Consider the following 20,833-nt stretch of genomic DNA (forward strand, 5'->3'; position numbering starts at 1 on the left):
GCTGGGCACATGTCACAGAATCACTGAATCCCAGAATCATCTCAGTTGGAAAAGGCCTTGAAGCTCCTCCAGTCCAACCATGAACCTCACCCTGACCGTTCCCAACTCCACCAGATCCCTCAGCGCTGGCTCAACCCGACTCTTCAACCCCTCCAGGGATGGGGACTCCCCCCCTGCCCTGGGCAGCCCATTCCAACGCCCAACAACCCCTTCTGCAAAGAAATCCTTCCTAAGAGCCAGTCTGACCCTGCCCTGGCGCAGCTTGAGGCCATTCCCTCTTGGCCTGCCGCTGGTTCCTTGGCTCAAGAGACTCAGCCCCCCTCTCTGCACCCTCCTTTCAGGCAGTTGCAGAGGGCCAGGAGGTCTCCCCTCAGCCTCCTCTTCTCCACACTAAACCCCCCCAGTTCCCTCAGCCGCTCCCCATCACACCTGTGCTCCAGACCCTGCACCAGCTCCGTTGCCCTTCTCTGGACACGCTCGAGTCATTCAAGGGCCTTTTTGGAGTGAGGGGCCCAAAACTGAACCCACTCATCGAGGGGCGGCCTCACCAGTGCCCAGCACAGGGGTCAGATCCCTTCCCTGTCCCTGCTGGCCATGCTGGTGCTGATACAAGCCAGGATGACATTGGTCTCATTGGCCACCTGGGCACACTGCTGGCTCGTTATCAATCAACCCCCTCCAGGTCCCTCTCTGACCGGCTCGGCCAGCAACTCCAGCGCTCTGCACTGCTCACCTTGGAGATGTAGAAGGCCTCCGTGTGCTTCTTGTAGAGGGCGAGGATGCCCGGAATCAGTTTTGGGAGCTGCTCCTCCAGCTTTTCGCTGGGCATCAGGTAACTCATAGGCCCCAGGGCCTCCACCACGGCCAGTCTCAGCTGCAGGGAGAGATGGCATGTGAAGAGTGTGGCCCGGAGCCGGGACGGACAGGCCTGCCGCAGCCTTGCCCCACTGCAACTCGCAGCTTCCGAGCAGGGGCAGGGGCAGGGGCAGGATTTCCCCCAGCTTTGCTGGTTTAAGCACACAGGATGCTCAGCGGGGAAAGGGGACGCCTAAATATGTCCCCCATAGCTGCAGAGGACAAAATCTGGCCGGCCACCCCCCAGCCGTAGCCTGTCCCCGCAAAGGGCTGCAGAATCACCCCGTGTTCCACTTCCCAGCGACCCGTTCTGCACCGTTACGTACGGGATGGGAGGACGGAGGGAACCGAGTAGTGCTGCAGGGCACAAGGAGAAAAGCACCCAGTCCTAAATCAGAGCCAGGGGCTTCCTCTTCTGGGGGCCACGTTGTTAAGGCTCAGCTGAGACGCTGCAAGGCCGACGTCAGACTAACAGCCCCCGCACCCCCCTGTCCTCACCTTGGCCTCCCGGTGCTGCAGCCAGCTGTTGAAGAGCACTTCGTAGGCGCTGAAGATCTCATTGGAGAAGGTGTCCTTCCTGACCGTGGGGTCCGGGGCCTTGTCCAAGTTCGCCAAGTACTCCTGGATGCTCTCGCTGAAGTGCTGCAGAGCTAGGAGACAGATCGTGGCATTCGAGTTTTCCACACGTACAAGGCAGTGTTTGTTTTAGCCCCTCCAGAAAGCAGATGGCTGACGTGCTGTTCCACTGGGCAGCAGCTCAAGGGAGAGCAGATGCACCAGGACTCTCCCTGGCAGGCTGAGAGACTTCCTGAGAGGTGCCCCGGTTCTGAGGGATCCTGGCGCGCAGCCACACCAGAGACGCGGTGCTGTGTGATCCTGGGCCAGGGCTGATAGAACCAGCTCCAGAGCCAGCTCCACTGACCCCCGGGAGCCTGGATTTCACAAAATCCCAGAATCATCTGTGTTGGAAAAGCCCTCGAAGCTCCTCCAGTCCAACCATGAACCTCACCCTGACCGTTCCCAACTCCACCAGATCCCTCAGCGCTGGCTCAACCCGACTCTTCAACCCCTCCAGGGATGGGGACTCCCCCCCTGCCCTGGGCAGCCCATTCCAACGCCCAACAACCCCTTCTGCAAAGAAATCCTTCCTAAGAGCCAGTCTGACCCTGCCCTGCCGCAGCTTGAGGCCATTCCCTCTTGGCCTGCCGCTGGTTCCTTGGCTCAAGAGACTCATCCCCCCTCTCTGCACCCTCCTTTCAGGCAGTTGCAGAGGGCCAGGAGGTCTCCCCTCAGCCTCCTCTTCTCCACACTAAACCCCCCCAGTTCCCTCAGCCGCTCCCCATCACACCTGTGCTCCAGACCCTGCACCAGCTCCGTTGCCCTTCTCTGGACACGCTCGAGTCATTCAAGGGCCTTTTTGGAGTGAGGGGCCCAAAACTGAACCCACTCATCGAGGGGCGGCCTCACCAGTGCTGAGCACAGGGGTCAGATCCCTTCCCTGTCCCTGCTGGCCACGCTAGTGCTGATACAAGCCAAGATGCCATTGGCCTCACTGGCCACACCGCTGGCTCATTATCAATCACTCCCTAGGTCCCTCTCTGACTGGCAGCTCTCCAGCTTTCCAGATTTGCCACCTGGGCTATTTCTATGCCTGTGTTAGCAGCCGGGGTGGCCAAGAATTGCAGGCTCATTGCCCCAGGCAAGCCAGCGCACCACACCCCAACGAGTTTGTCTGGTCCCTGGGCCAGCAAGCACTGCGTGTGAGCACACGTTCTCGTGAGCCAGGCGGGTGAGGAGAGCACGTTTGTGTAAAGGCTCGAGCACAAGGCTCAGCCAGAGGCCGGTGACTGCAGGGGATACCCACCTTCCACCTGCCTCCCAAGGAAGCCTTTGCCACGGCTTTTTACAGGCTTCCCCAAGGATTTGCAGAGTTCCTGGGGCAGCCGAGGGATCACCTAACACCAGGAGCAGCAGCTCTCGGCTGCAAACACCGCCCGAGTTTTTCTTCAGGAGCTCCTCCGCAGGACGCTGCTTGGCATGAACCTCTCCGGGTTGAGCCCTGCGCCGCTGCCGAGCGTGGCCACGGCAGGGAGGCTGTGGGTGCTCCGCACAGCTTTGCCCAAGCACCAGCTCCTTCCGGTCCCGTTCCCAGGACCCCGCAGGCACCGGGGTGCACATGAATGGGCGCTGCCTTCCCTCCGCGGGGCACACACACGCTCCCTTCCTTAATCCATGAATGCACAGCAAGGCTCTTGTAGCCTCCTCGCCCTTCACTAGCCATTTCTTAATGAAGGAGGCAGCCTGGCGCTTGCAGAGCCGGTGCTGTGCCGCCGACCCAGCCAGGCCCAGAGCCCTGGCTGCCAGCATCACCGCTGAGCAGCAGAATGGGACCCGGGCAGGGGGGTGAGGCTGAGGGAAGGGGCGAGGAGAAGGATCATGGCCCACTCAAGGGTGGAGGCCGCTCCGGAGCAAAGCTGGTCCACGACCCAGCTCAAGCAGCCTGCCCAGGACAAGCTCATGGGCCCCTCTCCTGCTGGAGAAGGATGATTCCTGCAATCCCAGAGCAGCACCCCAGGGAAGGGGCCGCTGTGCCCATGCGATATTCCCTGGGGCAAGAAAATTGCTGAGGAGGAGCCCGCTCAGCTCCTCCGGGGAGGGAAACCTTGCAAGCCACATCCTGCGCTAAAGGGGCAAATTCAACCCCCTCCCGAGGCCCTGGAACCCTCGGTGGGAGGTTTCCCGCAGTAAGAGAGCACTGAAGGAAACAAGCGGCTGGCCCCACGCCGCAGCGAGAGGCTCTGGAGGAGCACGGTGTGTTTCTGGCACAACCGCCGCCCGGTGCCGCCAGAGCAGTGCCCGCGCTCTCCGGTGGGCGCTCCGGAGCCCGGTTGTGCCTGAGCCCTCGTGCCTGAGGGACGGAGACGCCACCACAGCCCCGAGGATGTGAGATGAGCGAGGGCACACCAGCCCACCGGGTCCCTGAGCACGAGCTCAATGCACCCATGTTATCACATCCAGAGGAGGAAGCAGGTTCCTGTGGGAGGAAGAGGAGGAGAGGGGGGGATCCCGAGGAAGGAGCCTGTGCAGCGGACGCAGCAGGGCTTGCACAGCTCCCTCCTCGCCTACAGCCGACGTTTATTTTCAGCCCGGCAGGATCAGAGATGCTGAGTCACTCCATGACCTCGTCGCGGAGCCAGATCACTTCAATCACACGCCTCCTCACCCTGGCCGCACACAAGAAAGCACTGCGAGCGCTGCCCTGCCTGCTGGAGGAGATCATCGTCACCCTCAGGGCTGAGCCCTGCTCTTCTGCTGCCCTTAATGGGGGGGGTCAGGAACCTCCCAAGCTGCTCCCCACGGCTCAGATGGGGTAGGAAGGGCTCGGAGGGCACCAGCAGCAGGGGCCAACGTGGAGCTCACGCTGCCGGGAACGCACCCGCAGGTCTGGCCGCTCCCAATTCCCACCGATGCCCCTCTCGGGGGCGGGGGTGGGAAGGGGCCCAGCTCTCCCCCATCACACCCAGCCCCTTTCTGGAGCAGGGAGAGAAATCCCCCCCCAGCCAGCCCCCAGGCTGCAGCCACAGCACCCTCGTTTAGGCTGAGCCCTCCTAAATTTTCTGTGAGAAGTTTGTCTTGACAAAAGGGAACATTGCTGGCCAAAACCATGAAGTCCTCTCCCAGCTTAAAGCCAGGTGGGTGCAACGGCAACAGGCAACGTTATGCCTGGCTTTACTTTTTATTGGTTTGTTTTTTTAAAAAGCCTGTAGCCAGGAGCCCAGGGGCAAGAGCTACTCCAGCCAACAAGGTTTTAGGACACAGCTGGGAAGCTCATCCCCTCCCTGCAGCGGGGCCACCGAGGGTGGCACCCTCCCAAGTCAGAAAGCGGGACCTGGCCGACTCTGCCGGAGCCGTAAAACCAGGATCACGTCCCTGTCTCCACCTCGCCATCCCCGCCTTCAGCCCAGATCAAGCTCTACATAACTACCCTGTAGCCCGGGACCTCCTTGTCCCTGTCGCTCGCGCTGAGACATCCTGGAACAGCAAAACCGCCCTGAAAAGATCTGCCTGCGTCGTGCATCGTGCTGACTCCAGTTACCTCATCTGCCTTTCAGTTATTGCAAGTTTTGGCTAAAAATTACACAAAAACCATATGGAGCCGGAAATCCAGCGTGCTGGCAGGCGACGTCTTCCCTTCCGCAGGCATCCCCTCCTGGCAGCCCCGTACCCACCCCACAGCCTCCTCCAGCTTTCAGGGGGTGCAGGGAGACACGTCCTCCCGTCCCCCAGACCTCAGCCCGTTTTTTTGCGTGCTCTGAGGTCAGTGGTGGCCAGGAGCGGTGGCAAGGGGCTGACAGGGGGCAGGAAGGGCTTTTGGGGTCAGGGCAGATCCACACGGGGCTGCTTAAAAATGCTCATCCTCCCTCCGCCACTCCCCCGCGCCGGCAGCGCTTTGGAGGCTTCACGGGCTTTAGAGTGAGAGTTAAGAGGTTGCAAGTGCCCTGCAAGAGCAAGAAACTGCCCATGCCTCAGCGGCAGCAGCGAGGGGGGCGTTCTGGGAGGAACACGTGTGGAGACGGGACGTCACGTTTCACAGGACCAAGCTGGAGGAGAGGGGAGCAGGAAGCCAAAAGAAGCGATTGCTGGAAGCAAGGAAGGAGAAAGAGCTGCTGATGGTGGAGGGCTGCTCCAGAAAGAGCCACCGGAACCTCAGAACAGAGTTTAACCAGGCTGGTCCTCCCCCACCATGCCCGAGCAAAAGGATCCCGTCTCTGCAGGGCCAGGCAGTGCTGACAGAATTCCAGAATCATCCAGGTTGGAAAAGCCCTTGAAGCTCCTCCAGTCCAACCATGAACCTCACCCTGACCGTTCCCAACTCCACCAGATCCCTCAGCGCTGGCTCAGCCCGACTCTTCAACCCCTCCAGGGATGGGGACTCCCCCCCCTGCCCTGGGCAGCCCATTCCTTGGCTCAAGAGACTCATCCCCCCTCTCTGCACCCTCCTTTCAGGCAGTTGCAGAGGGCCAGGAGGTCTCCCCTCAGCCTCCTCTTCTCCACTCTAAACCCCCCCAGTTCCCTCAGCCGCTCCCCATCACACCTGTGCTCCAGACCCTGCACCAGCTCCGTTGCCCTTCTCTGGACACGCTCGAGTCATTCAAGGGCCTTTTTGGAGTGAGGGGCCCAAAACTGAACCCAGGAATCGAGGGGCGGCCTCACCAGTGCCCAGCACAGGGGTCAGATCCCTTCCCTGTCCCTGCTGGCCACGCTGGTGCTGACACAAGCCAAGATGCCATTGGCCTTCTTGGCCACCTGGGCACACTGCTGGCTCATTATCAATCCCCCCCAGGTCCCTCTCTGACTGGCAGCTCTCCAGCCACTCCTCCCCAAGCCTGTAGCGCTGCTGGGGGTGGTTGTGGCCCAAGGGCAGAACCCGGCATTTGGCCTTAGTGAAACTCCCCCAGTTGGCCTCAGCCCATTTCTCCAGCCTGTCCAGATCTCTCTGTAGAGCCTCCCTACCCTCAAGCAGATCAACACTCCCACCCAACTGGGTCTCATCTGACGAGCCGTCCCAGCCAGGAACAGCAGCGGATCTCCCATCCCAAAAGACGCAGCCAGTTGGCCGAAAGGTGTGCCAACACCAACCACCCCTGGCACTAAACCAGCTCAGGGGTTTGGTCGTGCTGGCCTGAAGGAGGATGCTTCTACCCCCAGAGATCGCCTGGCCTCAGCTTTTGGAGAACACACCTGTGGAGAAACAGCCCAAGTGCCGCACACTCTCGCTTTGAGCTCAACAGAGCAGAACAAGAGCTCCTGAGGTCGCAGCAGCCCTTCAAATGCGACAGCGGAGACTGACTGGGCTGCAGCGGATCCCAGCATCGAGCTCAGACACAAACCTCCTCGTTTCCAGGAGAAACAGATGCTGCTGCCCGCAGTCCTGTCCCCATCCCCAGGGCCTCTTGGCCCGCCCATCCCTTGACGAGTGGAGCCACGTTCCCAGGCCTCAGGTGAAAGTATCAGCAGGAGATAAGAGCGACCGCGCCAGCGCCACGCTCCAGCAGCTCCCACCACGTCTGTCGCAGACCTTGAACCTCCGCTCCCCCAGACCACCTCTTCTTTTGCCCCATTACAGAAACAAAACCACAAATGCTGAGGATCCTCTGGTGGTATTAAGAAAGCTGCCGTCACGCGGTTTGGGGCATTGTCCTGTGGTCCGGGACGCAGACGCTATTGCCCCGCGCTCGGGAGAGCGTCACCGCAGACACAAAGCGACTGGGGCCAGGAACCGGCGCGTCCAGGTGAAGGTGGATCAGCCCCGGCTAGAGACCGAGTGTAAGGAACTGAAGGAAGAAACGCCTCAAATTTCCATCAACACAGAAAACCTCCAGGACAAGCTGCGGCCTTTGGATTAGTCTAAGAAATGGCCCCCAGGGGAGTGGGGGTGCATGGAAGGATTCACCCCCCACCCCCTTGCAGTTGCATGACAAATTCCTTAGATAAACCTCAGAGGGGGAGACATGGACTAAACTAGGTTGTTTCCCCTCAAGTCCAAGGACCGCTAAGCCCGTGGGTCTATTCTGCAAGCCAGACACCAGCTTGCCTTTCCTAATGACTTGCTAATGACTAATCAGCCTTGGCCACCCAAGTGGTCACAAGAACTGAGAAGAGGGGATCATTTCTGGGACAACTAAGAAGATCTCTGGGAACAGAGGAAAAACCAAAGCTGGGCAATGACCACCGGCTCAACTGGAACCCCTGCTCCACCTTTTCCCTTGTCTCTCATGGAAATGAATTGGTGGAATCCCTGCCCCTCCTCATCTAGTATGCTAATCAGCTGGTAAGATGAACTTAAAAAGGCAACAGAAACTTTGCTGGGTGTGCACCCACCACCCAGGATTACCGGACCCGAGACAACGCTGGATCCAGGGGTGCTGATCCCGATTTCTCTGACTCTCTTTCTCTTTTCTTCCCTTTCTTTTCTTTCTTACGGATTTATAAGAGACCCCATTGCTTATTATCCTTTTCTGAGTTTAAATTGTTCTCTACCACAAGTAAAACATTTTAATCAGTCGTTAATGGTTAATTTTAACCATTCGGCAAGCCCACAGCTGGAGGAGGGAGTCACGGGAAGGGAGCCCCGTGACATCCTGCCAGCCCGCCAAAAGTGTCACATCCTGAAACCAGCTCATGAGAACGACAGAAGCAGCTTGGGCGAGAGCTGGCCCTGCACCGACGCCGCATCCCGGCTTCCTCCCAGCTCCCATCAGGGCTAAACACTTGTGCTGTTGCAAGGAGCCAAGTTCATGGTCTTACTAAAGGGACAGGCTGGTTTCTAAGTCCTCGGTGGTGTGTCCCTCCCTCCTTCCCCGTCCCAGCGGGCCCGTCACCTCGACCTGAGTTGGGATGGCTCTGGAGCATCCCTGTCCTCTGCGCCAGAGGAGAAAGCCAAGGGCACCAGTACTCGCAGGGCTACAGAACAGGAGCGACAGGGATCAGACAGGAGGTGGAAAAGGACTTTTGGTGGATCCCAGTGACCCCAGAGCCAGCCAGGTCCCTGCTCCCAGGCACTCAGGAAAGGTCCATCCAAGCCACCTCTCTGATCCCCATCCACAGTCCCTGCTTTTCCAGGAAAAAGTCTCCCACAACACATCCAAAAGATCCAGAAAAACCTTACCGTAGCAGAAGACAGACTTCATGTGGTCCTGCTTGGCCATTCCCAGCATGGGCAGCATCGTCCCGAGGATGGAGTTGAGAAAAGGCACCATTCCGAACACTGGGGAGGAAGCGGGAGAGGCTCACTTGCAGCAACTCACGAGCGCAGGACGCAGAACCAGGGAGAGCACACGGACACCCCAAAAAACCCGCCTCGCCACAGCCAGGAGCCCCGTTTTGCCACACAAGAGGAGCCAAGAGCCCCAGGTGGGAGCCGGCCGCCCCAGCACACACCAGAGGCAGCCCCAGCGTGGCAGCAGCGAGCCCCTGCGAGCCCCTGAAGCTCACAACTCTTTCTCAGAGTCGGTGAGCTACAGGCTCAGCTGGCATCAGCAGATCTTTCTGCAGCCAGAATTCTCTGCAGAAGTCCCAGCCTAGAATTATATTTTTTAAATTTGATCTTTCTGGGGTGGCTGGAGAGAAGAGCGCAGTGGGGAATTCTCTAAGGACGAGGGCTAGGCAGCTCCAGCTCCTGCTGCTTTTCAGAGAATCCCAGAATCCTTCAGGTTGGAAAAGCCCCTCGGGATCATCGAGTCCAACCCTCAGCCCGACTCTACAAAGTTCTCCCCTACCCCACATCCCCCCACAGCTCATCCAAACGGCCCTTAAACACACCCAGGGATGGGGACTCCACCCCTCCCTGGGCAGTCTGTTCCACTCTCTGACCACTCTTGCTGGGAAACATTTTTTCCTCATGCCCAGTCTGAACCTCCCCTGGTGCAGTTTAAAGCCGTTCCCTCTTGTTCTGTCACTAATTCCCTGGGAGAAGAGACCAGCACCAACCTCTCTACAACGTCCTTTCAGGGAGCTGTAGAGTGATGAGGTCTCCCCTCAGCCTTCTCCTCCTCACACTGAACAGTCCCAGCTCCTTCCATCGCTCCTCACAGGATTTATTCTCCAGGCCCTTCCCCAGCTCGTTGCCCTCCTCTGCACTCGCTCCAGCACCTCGAGATCTCTCTGGTATTGAGGTGCCCAAAACTGGACACAACACTCCAGGTGTGGCCTCACCAGTCCCACTTGCCACTGGCATCATCAGATCTTTCTGCAGCCAGACTTCTTTGCAGAAGCCCCATCCTAAAATTATAATTTTTAAATTTGATCTTTCTGGGATGGCTGGAGAGAAGATCACAGCATGGAATTCTCTCAGGACGAGGGCTAGGCAGCTCCAGTTCCCGCTGCTTTTAAGCGGCAAACATTTTCAAGAGCTCAGCTGGGCGGCAAAGCCAAACCGCACAGGATTTCCAAGTTCAACGCTGTTTTTACAGGGACTCTGCTCCTCTGGGCAGCGCCAGGTGCCCCCTCTCCTGCCCGGGGCTCCAGCAAGCCCTGCCCAGAGCCACATCCCTCCATCCCTGCAAGGAAGCACTTCCTCCAGCTACTGCAGAGAGAAGTGATGGAAGAACAGTGGAATAGGCTGCCCAGGGAGGGGGTGGAGTCCCCATCCCTGGGTGTGTTTAAGGGTCGTTTGGATGAGCTGTGGGGGGATGTGGGGTAGGGGACAACTTTGTAGAGTCAGGCTGAGGGTTGGACTTGATGATCCCGAGGGGCTTTTCCAACCTGAAGGATTCTGGGATTCTGTGAAGAAGCCACGACTTTCCCCTTTCCCCAGGGCACCGCGCAGAGCTCCCCGCCCCGTCCAGAGCCACCAGGAGAGCGGGGCAGGGCCCGGGGCAGCACGGTGCCAGGAGCCCTGCTCGGGCTGCTGCAAGATGAGCCAAGACAGCTGAGGCTGCCCGTGAACCCCCAGACCAGGGGCTGCCCTCAGCTCCCTGTCCCAGCACTGGGGACGGAGCCCCAGCAGCTCCCAAGAGCTGGGTTTTCCCAAATCTCCTCCCAGTGCCAGCTCCTGCAGCACCAGCCTTTCTCTTCTCGTACCCCACCTCTCTGGAAAAGAAGGGGAGTAAGTCCCCCGTGCTGACAGCGCTCTCCCGCACCACCCCGTTGTTCACTGGTTTTCCAGCACGTTTCATCACTAAGTTATTCCACAGAGCAAACACTCAGCGGCTCAGCCTAAGCCGTGAGATCCCAGGAAGCTCGTTGGGAAGCACACAGGCCACCGCGGAGGCATCCCACCGCTGAGCCGTTTGGGTACGGCGCGAACGACGGCACCCGGAGCCCGCGAGGCCGGCGGGGCTCTTCCCGAGGCACGCGGGTCGCCGACTCACCGTTTGACACCGAGAGGTTTGCAAACGTCTGCATGACGAAGTAGTGCGGCAGGATGCCCGGCTGGAATTTGGTGAGCACTTCCTCCATCACCTTGTTGATGAAACGCTGCCCCACCGCAACCAGGACGTTGCTCGCGGCTTGCTGCCAGTCCCGGATCACCTCCTGGTGCCGATGGCGGGGAAACCACCTCAGAACGGACGCGGTGGCAGACACGCGGCCTCCCCAGGAGGCTGCTTCTGTTTCATTGAAACACCACGCGGCACACCCAGCTCCAAACGCCGGGGGAACTGCCCAGGGCAGGCTAAACAGGCTCAAAATTTAGACATGATCTTTTCCCTGTGTGGACCTGCAGCCCCTCACGGCCTCCTTCCTGCTCTAACACCCGCCCAGGTCTTTTCCAGCACCCAAATTTTACTGAGCTGCATATGCAAGCTGTGCTGGAAGAAAACCATCAGCCAAACCACCCCTGAGAGGAAAACAGCCCATCCCCTACATCCTGAGTCTAGAGGACTGCGTGTAATTAGCCCTTTCCTTCCACCAAAGGGGTCCCAGGAACTGTCGGGGCAGCCCCACACCCACAGCATTTACGGCGTCAGGGGCAGAAAGGGCCCGGCCAAGAACAACAGGAGGAGCCGGAGCCTTCGGGTCATACCTTTGACTTGGTCATTTCATTAGATGCCAGGAAGATAACGACCTTCGCGGTGCTTTTCTCCAAGAGGCCAATGTTGTCCTTCACCACGGTTTCCATTGCCTTCAGGATGATCACCCGGTGAGGGTAAGCCAGCTGAAAACGGAGGGAGAAAGCAGCCGGTCAGCCGAGCTGAGCACAGGCACCGCGGCTGTGCCGGGGCAAGCGAAACCTCCACGTCCCAGAGCCCCCCTGGGCTGCGAGATGCCTGGCAAAGGACAGGCTAGCCCTTCCACCACGCAGCCTGCACGGGAAACCAACCAGTGTTACCCCATTTCTCACCACAACAGCATATTCTCACCATTTCTTCACTGGCGCAACCCCAGCGCCTTGGACCAGACTTTGCAGTCAGCTGGGTCTGCCATGCCCATAGCCCAGATCCCCCCAGGCATCTCCCTCGCTCGCTGACAAGAGCCAACACCCCCAAATCCCAGAATCATCTCGGTTGGGAAAGACCTTGAAGCTCCTCCAGTCCAACCATGAACCTCACCCTGACCGTTCCCAACTCCACCAGATCCCTCAGCGCTGGGTCAGCCCGACTCTTCAACCCCTCCAGGGATGGGGACTCCCCCCCTGCCCTGGGCAGCCCATTCCAACGCCCAACAACCCCTTCTGCAAAGAAATACTTCCTAAGAGCCAGTCTGACCCTGCCCTGGCGCAGCTTGAGGCCATTCCCTCTTGGCCTGCCGCTGGTTCCTTGGCTCAAGACACTCATCCCCCCTCTCTGCACCCTCCTTTCAGGCAGTTGCAGAGGGCCAGGAGGTCTCCCCTCAGCCTCCTCTTCTCCACACTAAACCCCCCCAGTTCCCTCAGCCGCTCCCCATCACACCTGTGCTCCAGACCCTGCACCAGCTCCGTTGCCCTTCTCTGGACACGCTCGAGTCATTCAAGGGCCTTTTTGGAGTGAGGGGCCCAAAACTGAACCCACTCATCGAGGGGCGGCCTCACCAGTGCCGAGCACAGGGGTCAGATCCCTCCCCTGTCCCTGCTGGCCACGCTAGTGCTGATACAAACTCTCAGGAAATATTATTTCTCGTGCTGCTGATGTTCCCAAGACCGAGCGGAGCAGGCCCCTACCTTGTCGTGCTGCCGGAGGTACTCGTCACAGGCGTTGAGAATCTCCTCAGGCTCGGATTCCCCCAGGTAGCACAAAGCGTTGTAGATCTGCTCCTGGACCAGCGGGTCCTTATCCGTGGTGGCATCCATCAATGTCGTAGCAAGCCCTGAGCAAGACAGGCAAGTTGCAAAGCTTTTGCATTCTCTGGATGTCTCCTGGCCTAACAAGAGCAGGAAAAGAAGAGCCTCCGTGCGTTTTCATCCATCGTTCCATCAGCCACCTGAGCAGCTCATCCAGCTTCACTGGTCCTTTTGTTTCCCACTCAACGAGCATCACCAAACCTCTTTTTTCTGAGCCCAAGATAACTCACCTTTACCACAAAGGCCGGCCGGGCCCTTCGCCATTCCCCAAGGGCTCATTCATCCTCGTGCCCCAAGCCGGGCTGGGCACCTCACAGGGATTTTTTTTTTATTGCCGACCCTACAGGCGCTGCTCAGCGCCACGTCAGCCTCTGAGCCAAGGTGATCTTGGCTCTAAGGTTTCTCGCTGGAGCGGGGAGAAGGAGGGATTTATTACACCGGAGATTTTAGAGCAGCACCGGGGGACAGGCTGCACTGGGCAGCTGGGTGCTGGCACCCTCTGAGGAGCCTGCACAGGGCTGGCACGACGTGGCACCTACCACGGGCACATCTTTGAGCCCCGTGGCCCTCGTGATCGTGCCGCTGATTCCCCACCACGAGATGAGGCTCCGTGGGGGCGAGCAGATGCCGTCGGTCAGGAGCTAATACCTCCCCCCTATTCCCATCCCGCCAGAGCTGCTCCCTCACACCCATCAGCCAGCGACTCCACTCCAAGAGGCTAATTGTTATTGCGGAGCGGTGTATTTCTCATTAGGGCCTTCATTGTAATAAGGTTAATTAGTTACAGAACAGGTCACCTGCGTGGCAAAGAGCCCGTATAGCGTCGCAGGGCCGGCGACTGCGCGCGGCCTCATCCAAGGATGCGACCTTATGCCAGGGCGTGAAGACTTGCCAGGACACCCGGCCCGAGGGGACACCCCACTGCCTCAAAAGTGTCAGGGGCTGCCAGTGGGGGGGCACGAGCAGGGGGGGCACAGGAGGGGGGGCACGAGGAGGGGGGGCCCCATTCCTCATCCCTTCCCCTCCTGCTGCAGCCAGCGCTTCCAGGCCAGGAGGAGCCGCCTGTCCTCACATCCGCCTGCCCTCGTGTCCGCCTGTCCTGCTGTACAGTCGCTCACACCCAGCCTGCAGCCAAAACCTGCCCCACTTTGAGGGTTTTCATTTCCCAAGGCAGGGGGTGGCGGAGGCGTTTGCCATGCTGCCACGTTAAAGCCAGTGTGACCCGGCTGCTGGGGAAGGTAATCCCTGCTCCCACCACGATCCACCCCTTCCCCGTGGCTTAATTAAGCCAGAAAATTCTTTGTTGCCTTAAAAAAAAAAAAAAAAAGATAGTCATTTCAAAGCTGGCTGGGATTAATTTAGAAAATGCACAAGGGTTTACACCAGTTTAAACATTTAGAGACTATTTAAGCTTTTACAATTTGCAGCAGAGACAAGGCCCGAGATTAATTTCTAGGGCAGGGAATTACTGAGCAGGGAGAACCGCTCCCTCCTCCCGTTCCCGACCCGTACGTCTGCCTCTCCAGATGCCGCAGAGAGCTACAGCGGCCCGGGTCCGGCGGCTTCACCGGTTGCTCCGCCGCAGAGGCCGAGGCAGAGCTGGGCTCCCCGCGGGGTGAGAGACTTCCCACCGCGGAAGCGGCGCAGAAAAGCCGTGCTGGAGCTGGGCAGAGCGGCCCCAGGCAAAGGGGGGGCTGTGGCCGCGGGGAAGGAGACTCCCCACAGCAGGGCCAGTGCCCCGAAGCCCCCTCGCCCGCTCCCCCCGCGCTCCGGGACTCACGTTTTATCCGTGACTCCATCATGCTCCGTGTTTTCAGCTTCCCCACCAGCAGAAGGCAGTTGGCAGCTTCCTCCGTCGCAAACCCGGGGATCCCTGGGGAACCTATTTTTACACGTTGCCTTGACTTTCACGGAGAAGACGGTGTGCGGTTCCGATCTGGGTCAGAAAGCCAACGCCGGGCGCAGCGATGCGGGGGGGCAGATGCTCTACAGCAGCCGTGGGGAAAGCAGAACCCCAGCTCCTTGCAGGCAGGCGACCACCTGCCCGAGTTGTGCTGGCGAGGGGTGGGCAGGCAGCAGGCACCGCGCTTCCATCGGCCCCAGCACCGTCCCTACAGAGCCAGGGGGACCGCGGCCGGGGCTTCGCTCCCCTCCACCTTCGGGACCTGCAAACGGGAGGATGTTTTACACCGGCAAAACAGACTCAGAGAGCTAAACCATCCCGTGCTCCTCGCGGGGCGGCAAGGAAATCATAACCGTGGCCCCTCGATTCGGCGAGGCGGGTGCCCCGCTCGCGAGCCCCGGCGCGCCGCAGGAGCCGAGGCCGTGCTCCAAATATTTGTCCCTAAAAACGCACAGAAAAGCGAGGGAGCGAAGTTTCCAGCACCTGCAAGGCTGGGAGCCCTGCCGTGGGGGTTAAGCCGGGCTTAACTCCTTTAATCAACCAGCTCCAGGCCAGACAAGAACAAGTTTTCAGTGAAATAAGATTTGAGGGCCGAGGTTGAAGCCTTTCCGCGCTGCCCCAAGCCCAGCACTGCCCACACCCCCTTCTGCCCGGCCAGGCCACGCAGCCGGTCAAACCTGGTTTCCCTCAGGAAAAAAAGCAGCCGGGGAGGGAACCCCAACGCCCGGAGAGGGCGAACGGCAGGGGAGGCTCCGGTAACGGGCTACGGGGTCCCCGTGGGCAGCCCCCAGCGGGGTTATTTCCCTCAGGAAATGGAAGGGGGGCACCAGCGGCTCCCCGGGGCAGGAGAGCGGGCCCCAGAGCCCCCCGGGGAGGGCAGGCAGCTCCCCGCCGGCTGGGGGGGCCGCGGGCAGCAGCGGGTCCCCACCGCCCCGGGTGCTGCCCAAGCCGGGGTCCCCCCGCCCCGCTCCCCCCGCCCGCACTCACCGCGGCCGCCGCCGGACCGGGACCTGCTCGGCCCCCGGCGCCGCTTCCGGGTGCGGCCGCCCCGCCCCCTGCCCTGCCCCCTCCGGGAGGCCACGCCCGCCCTGTCCGCGGCCACGCCCCGCAGGTGACGGCCGCGCGCATGCGCACGGGAGGGCGCGGACCCCTCCCCTGGATCCTGGGGTGCCCCAATGTGGGAGGAGGAGTCCCCTCCCCTGTCCCCCTTGCATCCCCGCTTCCCCCCACCCTGGGCACAGGACACCGAAGGGGTCGGCTCACCCTGACCCTCTCCTGGGGGCCACAGCAGATTTGGGTTAAAACCTTTTATTTTACAAGGCACGTTGGAGCAGCTCAGCCCTGGGGGGGCCCCCGGGGCCAGCAGTGGAGCACCCCCAGGGTGAGGGGCCCTTCCCGAACCCCCCCTTGGGGAGCAGCAGAGCTGCACAAGGTGAGGGGGAACCCTGCCCTGCAGCACCCCAAATTTCCTCCAGCGGCGGCGGGGAAGCACGGGGCCAAGCTGCCCCCCCCGAGGGGAGCTGCAGTCCGTGGGTGACCCGTGGGGGAGGCCAAGCGCTCAGCCCCTCACCCCGACGGCTCCTCGGGGCACGGCGTCGAGCCCCCCGCTTCTTCCTCCTCCCGCCGCCACCGCTCCTCCTCCTCCTCCCGATCCCGGCGCTGCAGCTGCTCCTCCACCTCCTCGGGGATTTTCACCTCCAGCAGATTCTCCATCCCTGGGCCGGGCTCGTCCCCGATCAGCACCTTTTCCCAGGAGGGGGGTGAGGAAGGCTCAGGGAGGGGAGGAAGGCCGGTGGGACCCCCACCTTTCCCCTCACCACGACCCAGCAGGGAGCAGAGCGAGGAAGAGGCAGGACGGAGCCCTCGGAGCAGCTCCGCACCCCAGGACCCAGCTCCCTGCCCCCCCCGGGGACCCCCCTCCCCACCTGAATGAGGTTCTCGCAGGCTGCCAGCACGTCGGGCTCCCGCTCGCAGCGGTGCAGCTCCCGCAGGATCACGTACGTCCCCTTGTCCCGCACCACGCGCCGGCCGGGTTTGGTGGCCGTGAGCTGCGAAGGAAACAAAGCGACAAACGTGAGCGTGGGGTGGGGGGGCGGTGCGTGGCCAGGAGAACAGCACGTGGGGGAACAGCAGCCCAAGGGAGCAGGGGGCTGTCACAGAGCTGCTCTGACCCGCAGCGGAGGGGGATGCCGGCTCGTTGGCACTTCTACCCCACAGAATCAGGCTGGTTGGGGCCAGAAGGGACCTGTGGCCACCCAGAACTGGTTGCCCAGGTCCACGGGGAGAATCTCCAAGAACGGAGCCTCCACCAGCCCCCTGGGCAACCTGTGCCAGGGCTCCGCTGCCCTCACGGTGAGAAAAGCGTTTCCTGATGTTCACGTGTAACCTCCTGCACCCCAGTCGGTGCCCGCGGCTGCTGGGCCTGGCACTGGGCACCACTGGGAAGAGCTGGGCTCCTCTTTACTCCCCCTCTGCAGGGATTTATAGACATAAATTCAAGCCCCTGAGCCTTCTCCAGGCTGAGCAGTCCCAGCCCCCTCTGCCTTTCCTCATGGCAGAGACGCTCCAGCCCCTTTCACCACCTCAGTGGCCCCTCGCCGTGTCCCTCCTGTACTGGTGTGAAAAGATTTCAAATACAACCTCTTGGTATATTTGAAATAACATTTTAAGGCCCAGTGAAACGTGCTCAGGGCATCGCTATCCTGTGACATTCCCAAGGCAACCAGAACGCTGCTCAACAGGCCTGAAAAGTGTTCTGAGCCTGCTGCTTGGATAGTCCCAGCCCAAGGCTGGTTTAAAACCCCGTCAAGCTGATCCTACAGAGGCAGTTTTAACAAAGGATGGTTAATTGACCAAACACTGGGGTTTTGCCACATTAAGAGAATTCAGTATCTGGAAAGCGCTCGCTCTAGCTAAGCCTTTCATAGAACATCTTCAGTGTTTGCTCAGAAGTCTGAAGGTGAATTTGGATGCCGATTGTTTAAGAAGATGCGTAACCGTGATGAGCCAAGACTGCCCCAGTGAGCAGCGGCTCAGGGCTGGGGCAGAGCGACGGGAACGAGCTGGAACTGTGGGATAGAACGGACTTTGAAACCGGGGAAGAATTAAGAGCTGAGAGTTCCTGGGAAAACACCAAAGACTTTTTGTATCGCGTGTTGTTACGTACAACCACATGTACAGAATATATATATATATATATATATAAAATGTATCTACAGCTTTCTGTTAGTCCTGGCCACTCGCTGCGGGATTGGCCCAACTCCGAGTTGTTAATAAAGCAAACCCAGAGACACCCCCAGCCTGGTGAAATTCTTTAACTGGGGAGCCCCGCACTGGACCCAGTACTCCAGGGGTGGCCTCACCAGTGCCGAGCAGAGGCCCCTCAGCCTGCTGTGCCCTCCCCAGGACACCATTCGCCACAGGAACACGCTGCTGGCTCATGGTCAACGTGATGTCTACAGCACCCAGGGCCTCGTCCCAGCCCATTGCATCCTGCTGTCGGGGCTGTTTCTTCTTGTTTTGCTCCACAAAATCCCTGCTGGCCCATTTCTCCAGCCCAGCGAGGTCCCTCCGGATGCCAACACGCCCCTCTGGTGTTCCAGCCGCTCCTCCCAGCTCAGTGTCATCCACAAAGGTGCCAAGGCCGCGCTCTGCCCCGCCACCCAGATGATTTAAGGAAGATGTTGGACAAGACAGGACCCTGCATCGGGCACTGGGGCACAGCGCTGGTCACTGGCCACCGATGACCATCCTCCGGGCCCGTCCAGTTTTCAACCCAGCTCGCCCAGCCCAGTCATCACCACTTCTCTGCCAGGATCTCTGGGCAAATGGCGAGTTTTGGGGCAGCCCTGGCCACCTTTTCCTTCCCAGGAGCCCTGGCCTGGGCTCTCGCCCTCACCCCCATATCACCAGCAGAGAGAACGAAGTGTTACCCCACTGCTCAGCACCTGCCAGGCCACGCCTGGAATCCTGTGTCCAGTTTTGGTCCCCGCTGTACAAAAAAAGCTGTGGCCAGGCTGGAGAGGGCCCAGAGAAGGGCCATGGAGGTGATCACGGGGCTGGGCAGCCACGTGAGGAAAGGCTGAGAGACTGGGTTTGTCCAGATTGGAGAAGAGAAGGCGCCGGGGAGACCTTATCTCCACGCTCCGGTATCTACAGGGTGGCTACAAAGAAGGTGGAGAGTCCCTTTGTACAAGGAATCCCACGGAAAGACAAGGGGTGACGGGTACAAGTTACTCCTGGGGAGATTCCAATTAGACACAAGAGGAAAGTTTTTCACAATGAGAACAATCAGCTGCTGGAATAATCTCCCTGGGGAAGTGGTGGGTTCCCCAACACCGGACATTTTAGAGTTCAGCTGGACAGGGGGCTGGGCTTGTCTAGACCAGGCTTTTGCCAGAAAGGTTGGGGCAGATGATCCCTGAGGTCCCTTCCAACCTGGGATTCCACGTTTTGCCCCAGAGGAACCCACCAGCATGATGGCTTCCAGCAGCATCTTCCGGATGTCGGGTTCTTCCTCACGCTGCTTGTCCTGGGGCAGGTACTGCAGGTCCAGGGGCAGCCCTGGGGGAGAGGCAGCGTCAGGGAGGCACGTGGCCAGCAGCAGCCCCCAGACACCCACGCAGACACCCACTTACTTTCCATCTCATCCTCGGGAAACTCCTCGGGGCCTGCGAGAGGCAGGAGGAGGAAGGGCAGAATGTCGACCTCCTCGCTCAGCAGCCACTCGTGGTCCTCTGGGGACAGCCTGGGGTCAGAGGAGCTGCCACAGCCGGGGCAGAAAAGCTCAGCCCCCACCCAGCTACTCCCCACTACCCCCCACCAGCACAACCAGGGAGAGAATCAAAAAGGCAAAAGCAAGAAAAAACTCGTGGGTCAAGATAAAGGAAGTTCAATCAGCGAAGGGGCAAAAAAAACCAACACAAAAAAAGGTCCAAGTGACGCAAAGGGGCCGATCACTCAGCGCAGAGCGATGCCCAGCCTGTCCCTGCACAGGGGCTGCTTCGGCCTCTCCCTGACTGTGACACTGTAAGGTGGGGGACACCCCCCCGGTCCGAGGGGCTCAGCTCTCCCACCTGGGTCCCCCCCCAGGCTCTTGACCACCCCCAACCTGCTTGTTTGTGAGAAACAGAGGCCTCGATGCTGCATGAGCATTGCTCAGCACTGGCTAAACCCAGCTGGTGTCACTCACCCTGGCTAAACCCGGGTCTAAAACACAGCGGCACCACACTGGCTGCTTGGAAGAAAGCCAACGCCATCCCTGGCAGAGCCAGCACCCCACAGCTCCCGGCAGCGCGCGACAGCCCGCTTGCAGCCCAGGGTGAGGGCAGCGCTCCCAGGCAGCCCATCCCGCAGGCTGGGGCAAAGCTCAGCAGCTGGGCCTGGCTTAAGGAAGCGGCTGGGCTCAGCCCGGGGCTCTCACCGGCCTCGAAGCAGCAGTTCCTGAGTGCCCCCACGACTCCGCGGCGATGGACAGTGGAGTCCTTGTACTGCGTGAAGGGCAGCAGCCGCTGCACCGAGCATCTGCGGGAGAGGGACGGTCACACCGGGCCGGAGACCCCCCCCGCCCCAGGTACTGCCCCGCCAGGAGGCCCCCCCCGCCCCGGAGCCGTACCGGGAGCGGTCGAGGAGCCCGCGGCGGCCCTCGGGCAGCTGGCTGAGGTTGCAGAGCAGCGGGCCGAGCTGAGGCGGCGGCCGGGGCTCGCCGAGGGCCTGGAGCAGCGGCGTCAGGCCGGACCCGCGCTCCCGCAGTCCCCGCAGCACCCGGCGCGCCGCGCCGCGCTCCCGGCAGAGGTTGGCCAGCACCCCGCAGGCCGGCCCGGCCGGCAGCAGCCCCAGCAGCGCGGGCAGCGCGGCCAGCAGCGGCCCGTGGGCAGCCGGCTCGGCCGAGACGTTCACCAGGCAGTCCAGGGCGTCGCGGGCCGCCGGCGGGCACGGCCCCGCCGCCAACTCCAGCAGGGCCGCCACGACCGCCGGCCGCCCCGCCAGCATCCGCCGCCCCGCCGCGCTCCCTGACAGCGCCAGCGCCGTCTCCGCCGCGCCCGCCCGCACCGCCTCGCCCGCCGCCGGGGCCAGCAGCGCCGACAGCTCCGACAGCGCCGCCTCCGCCTCCGCCATGGCTAGCGCTTCCAAGATGGCGGGCACCTCAACATGGCGGGCGTCACCTAGCAACCGCCGGGACTCCTCACGGCGATAGGCGGGCCCGGGAGCCAATCAGCGCCGCATGGGCGTGGCCGTGCCGCGGCTACGCCAATCTGCTACAGAGCAGCCGCCGAAGGGGGCGTGGCCCGGCGGAGACAGGGCTTCTGGGAATAGAG

At 60.9% G+C, this 20,833-nt stretch overlaps 2 protein-coding genes across 6 annotated transcripts in view; both read right to left on the bottom strand.

Annotated features, from left to right (window-relative positions):
- MROH1 (maestro heat like repeat family member 1) overlaps positions 1-15,574 on the bottom strand; it is a 62,085-nt gene extending 46,511 nt beyond the window's left edge. For 4 of the 5 annotated variants that reach the window (XM_074889524.1, XM_074889504.1, XM_074889514.1 and 1 more), the window contains exons 1-8: positions 15,504-15,574; positions 14,394-14,778; positions 12,494-12,639; positions 11,381-11,512; positions 10,728-10,890; positions 8,525-8,623; positions 1,354-1,505; positions 734-874 (exon numbers count right to left, since the gene is read on the bottom strand). In XM_074889524.1, the coding sequence (XP_074745625.1) occupies positions 734-874; positions 1,354-1,505; positions 8,525-8,623; positions 10,728-10,890; positions 11,381-11,512; positions 12,494-12,639; positions 14,394-14,415 (855 nt within the window). In that variant the 5' untranslated portion in view covers positions 14,416-14,778; positions 15,504-15,574. Of the gene's footprint in view, positions 1-733; positions 875-1,353; positions 1,506-8,524; positions 8,624-10,727; positions 10,891-11,380; positions 11,513-12,493; positions 12,640-14,393; positions 14,779-15,503 lie in introns of those variants that run through there. The other variant, XM_074889534.1, reaches the window with a different exon arrangement.
- Positions 15,575-15,808: 234 nt separating this feature from the next.
- HGH1 (HGH1 homolog) lies at positions 15,809-20,672 on the bottom strand. The gene is made up of 6 exons (XM_074889598.1): positions 20,131-20,672; positions 19,939-20,039; positions 19,154-19,252; positions 18,988-19,079; positions 16,442-16,564; positions 15,809-16,259 (listed from the first exon to the last, which is right to left on the bottom strand). Exons 1-6 carry the CDS (start codon positions 20,631-20,633, stop codon positions 16,083-16,085), a joined length of 1,095 nt encoding a protein of 364 aa, XP_074745699.1. The 5' UTR covers positions 20,634-20,672; the 3' UTR covers positions 15,809-16,082.
- Between the last annotated feature and the right edge of the window lie 161 nt (positions 20,673-20,833).

The sequence above is a fragment of the Strix uralensis genome, chromosome 1 (assembly GCF_047716275.1).
Source record: "Strix uralensis isolate ZFMK-TIS-50842 chromosome 1, bStrUra1, whole genome shotgun sequence".
Classification (NCBI taxonomy): Eukaryota; Metazoa; Chordata; class Aves; order Strigiformes; family Strigidae; genus Strix; species Strix uralensis.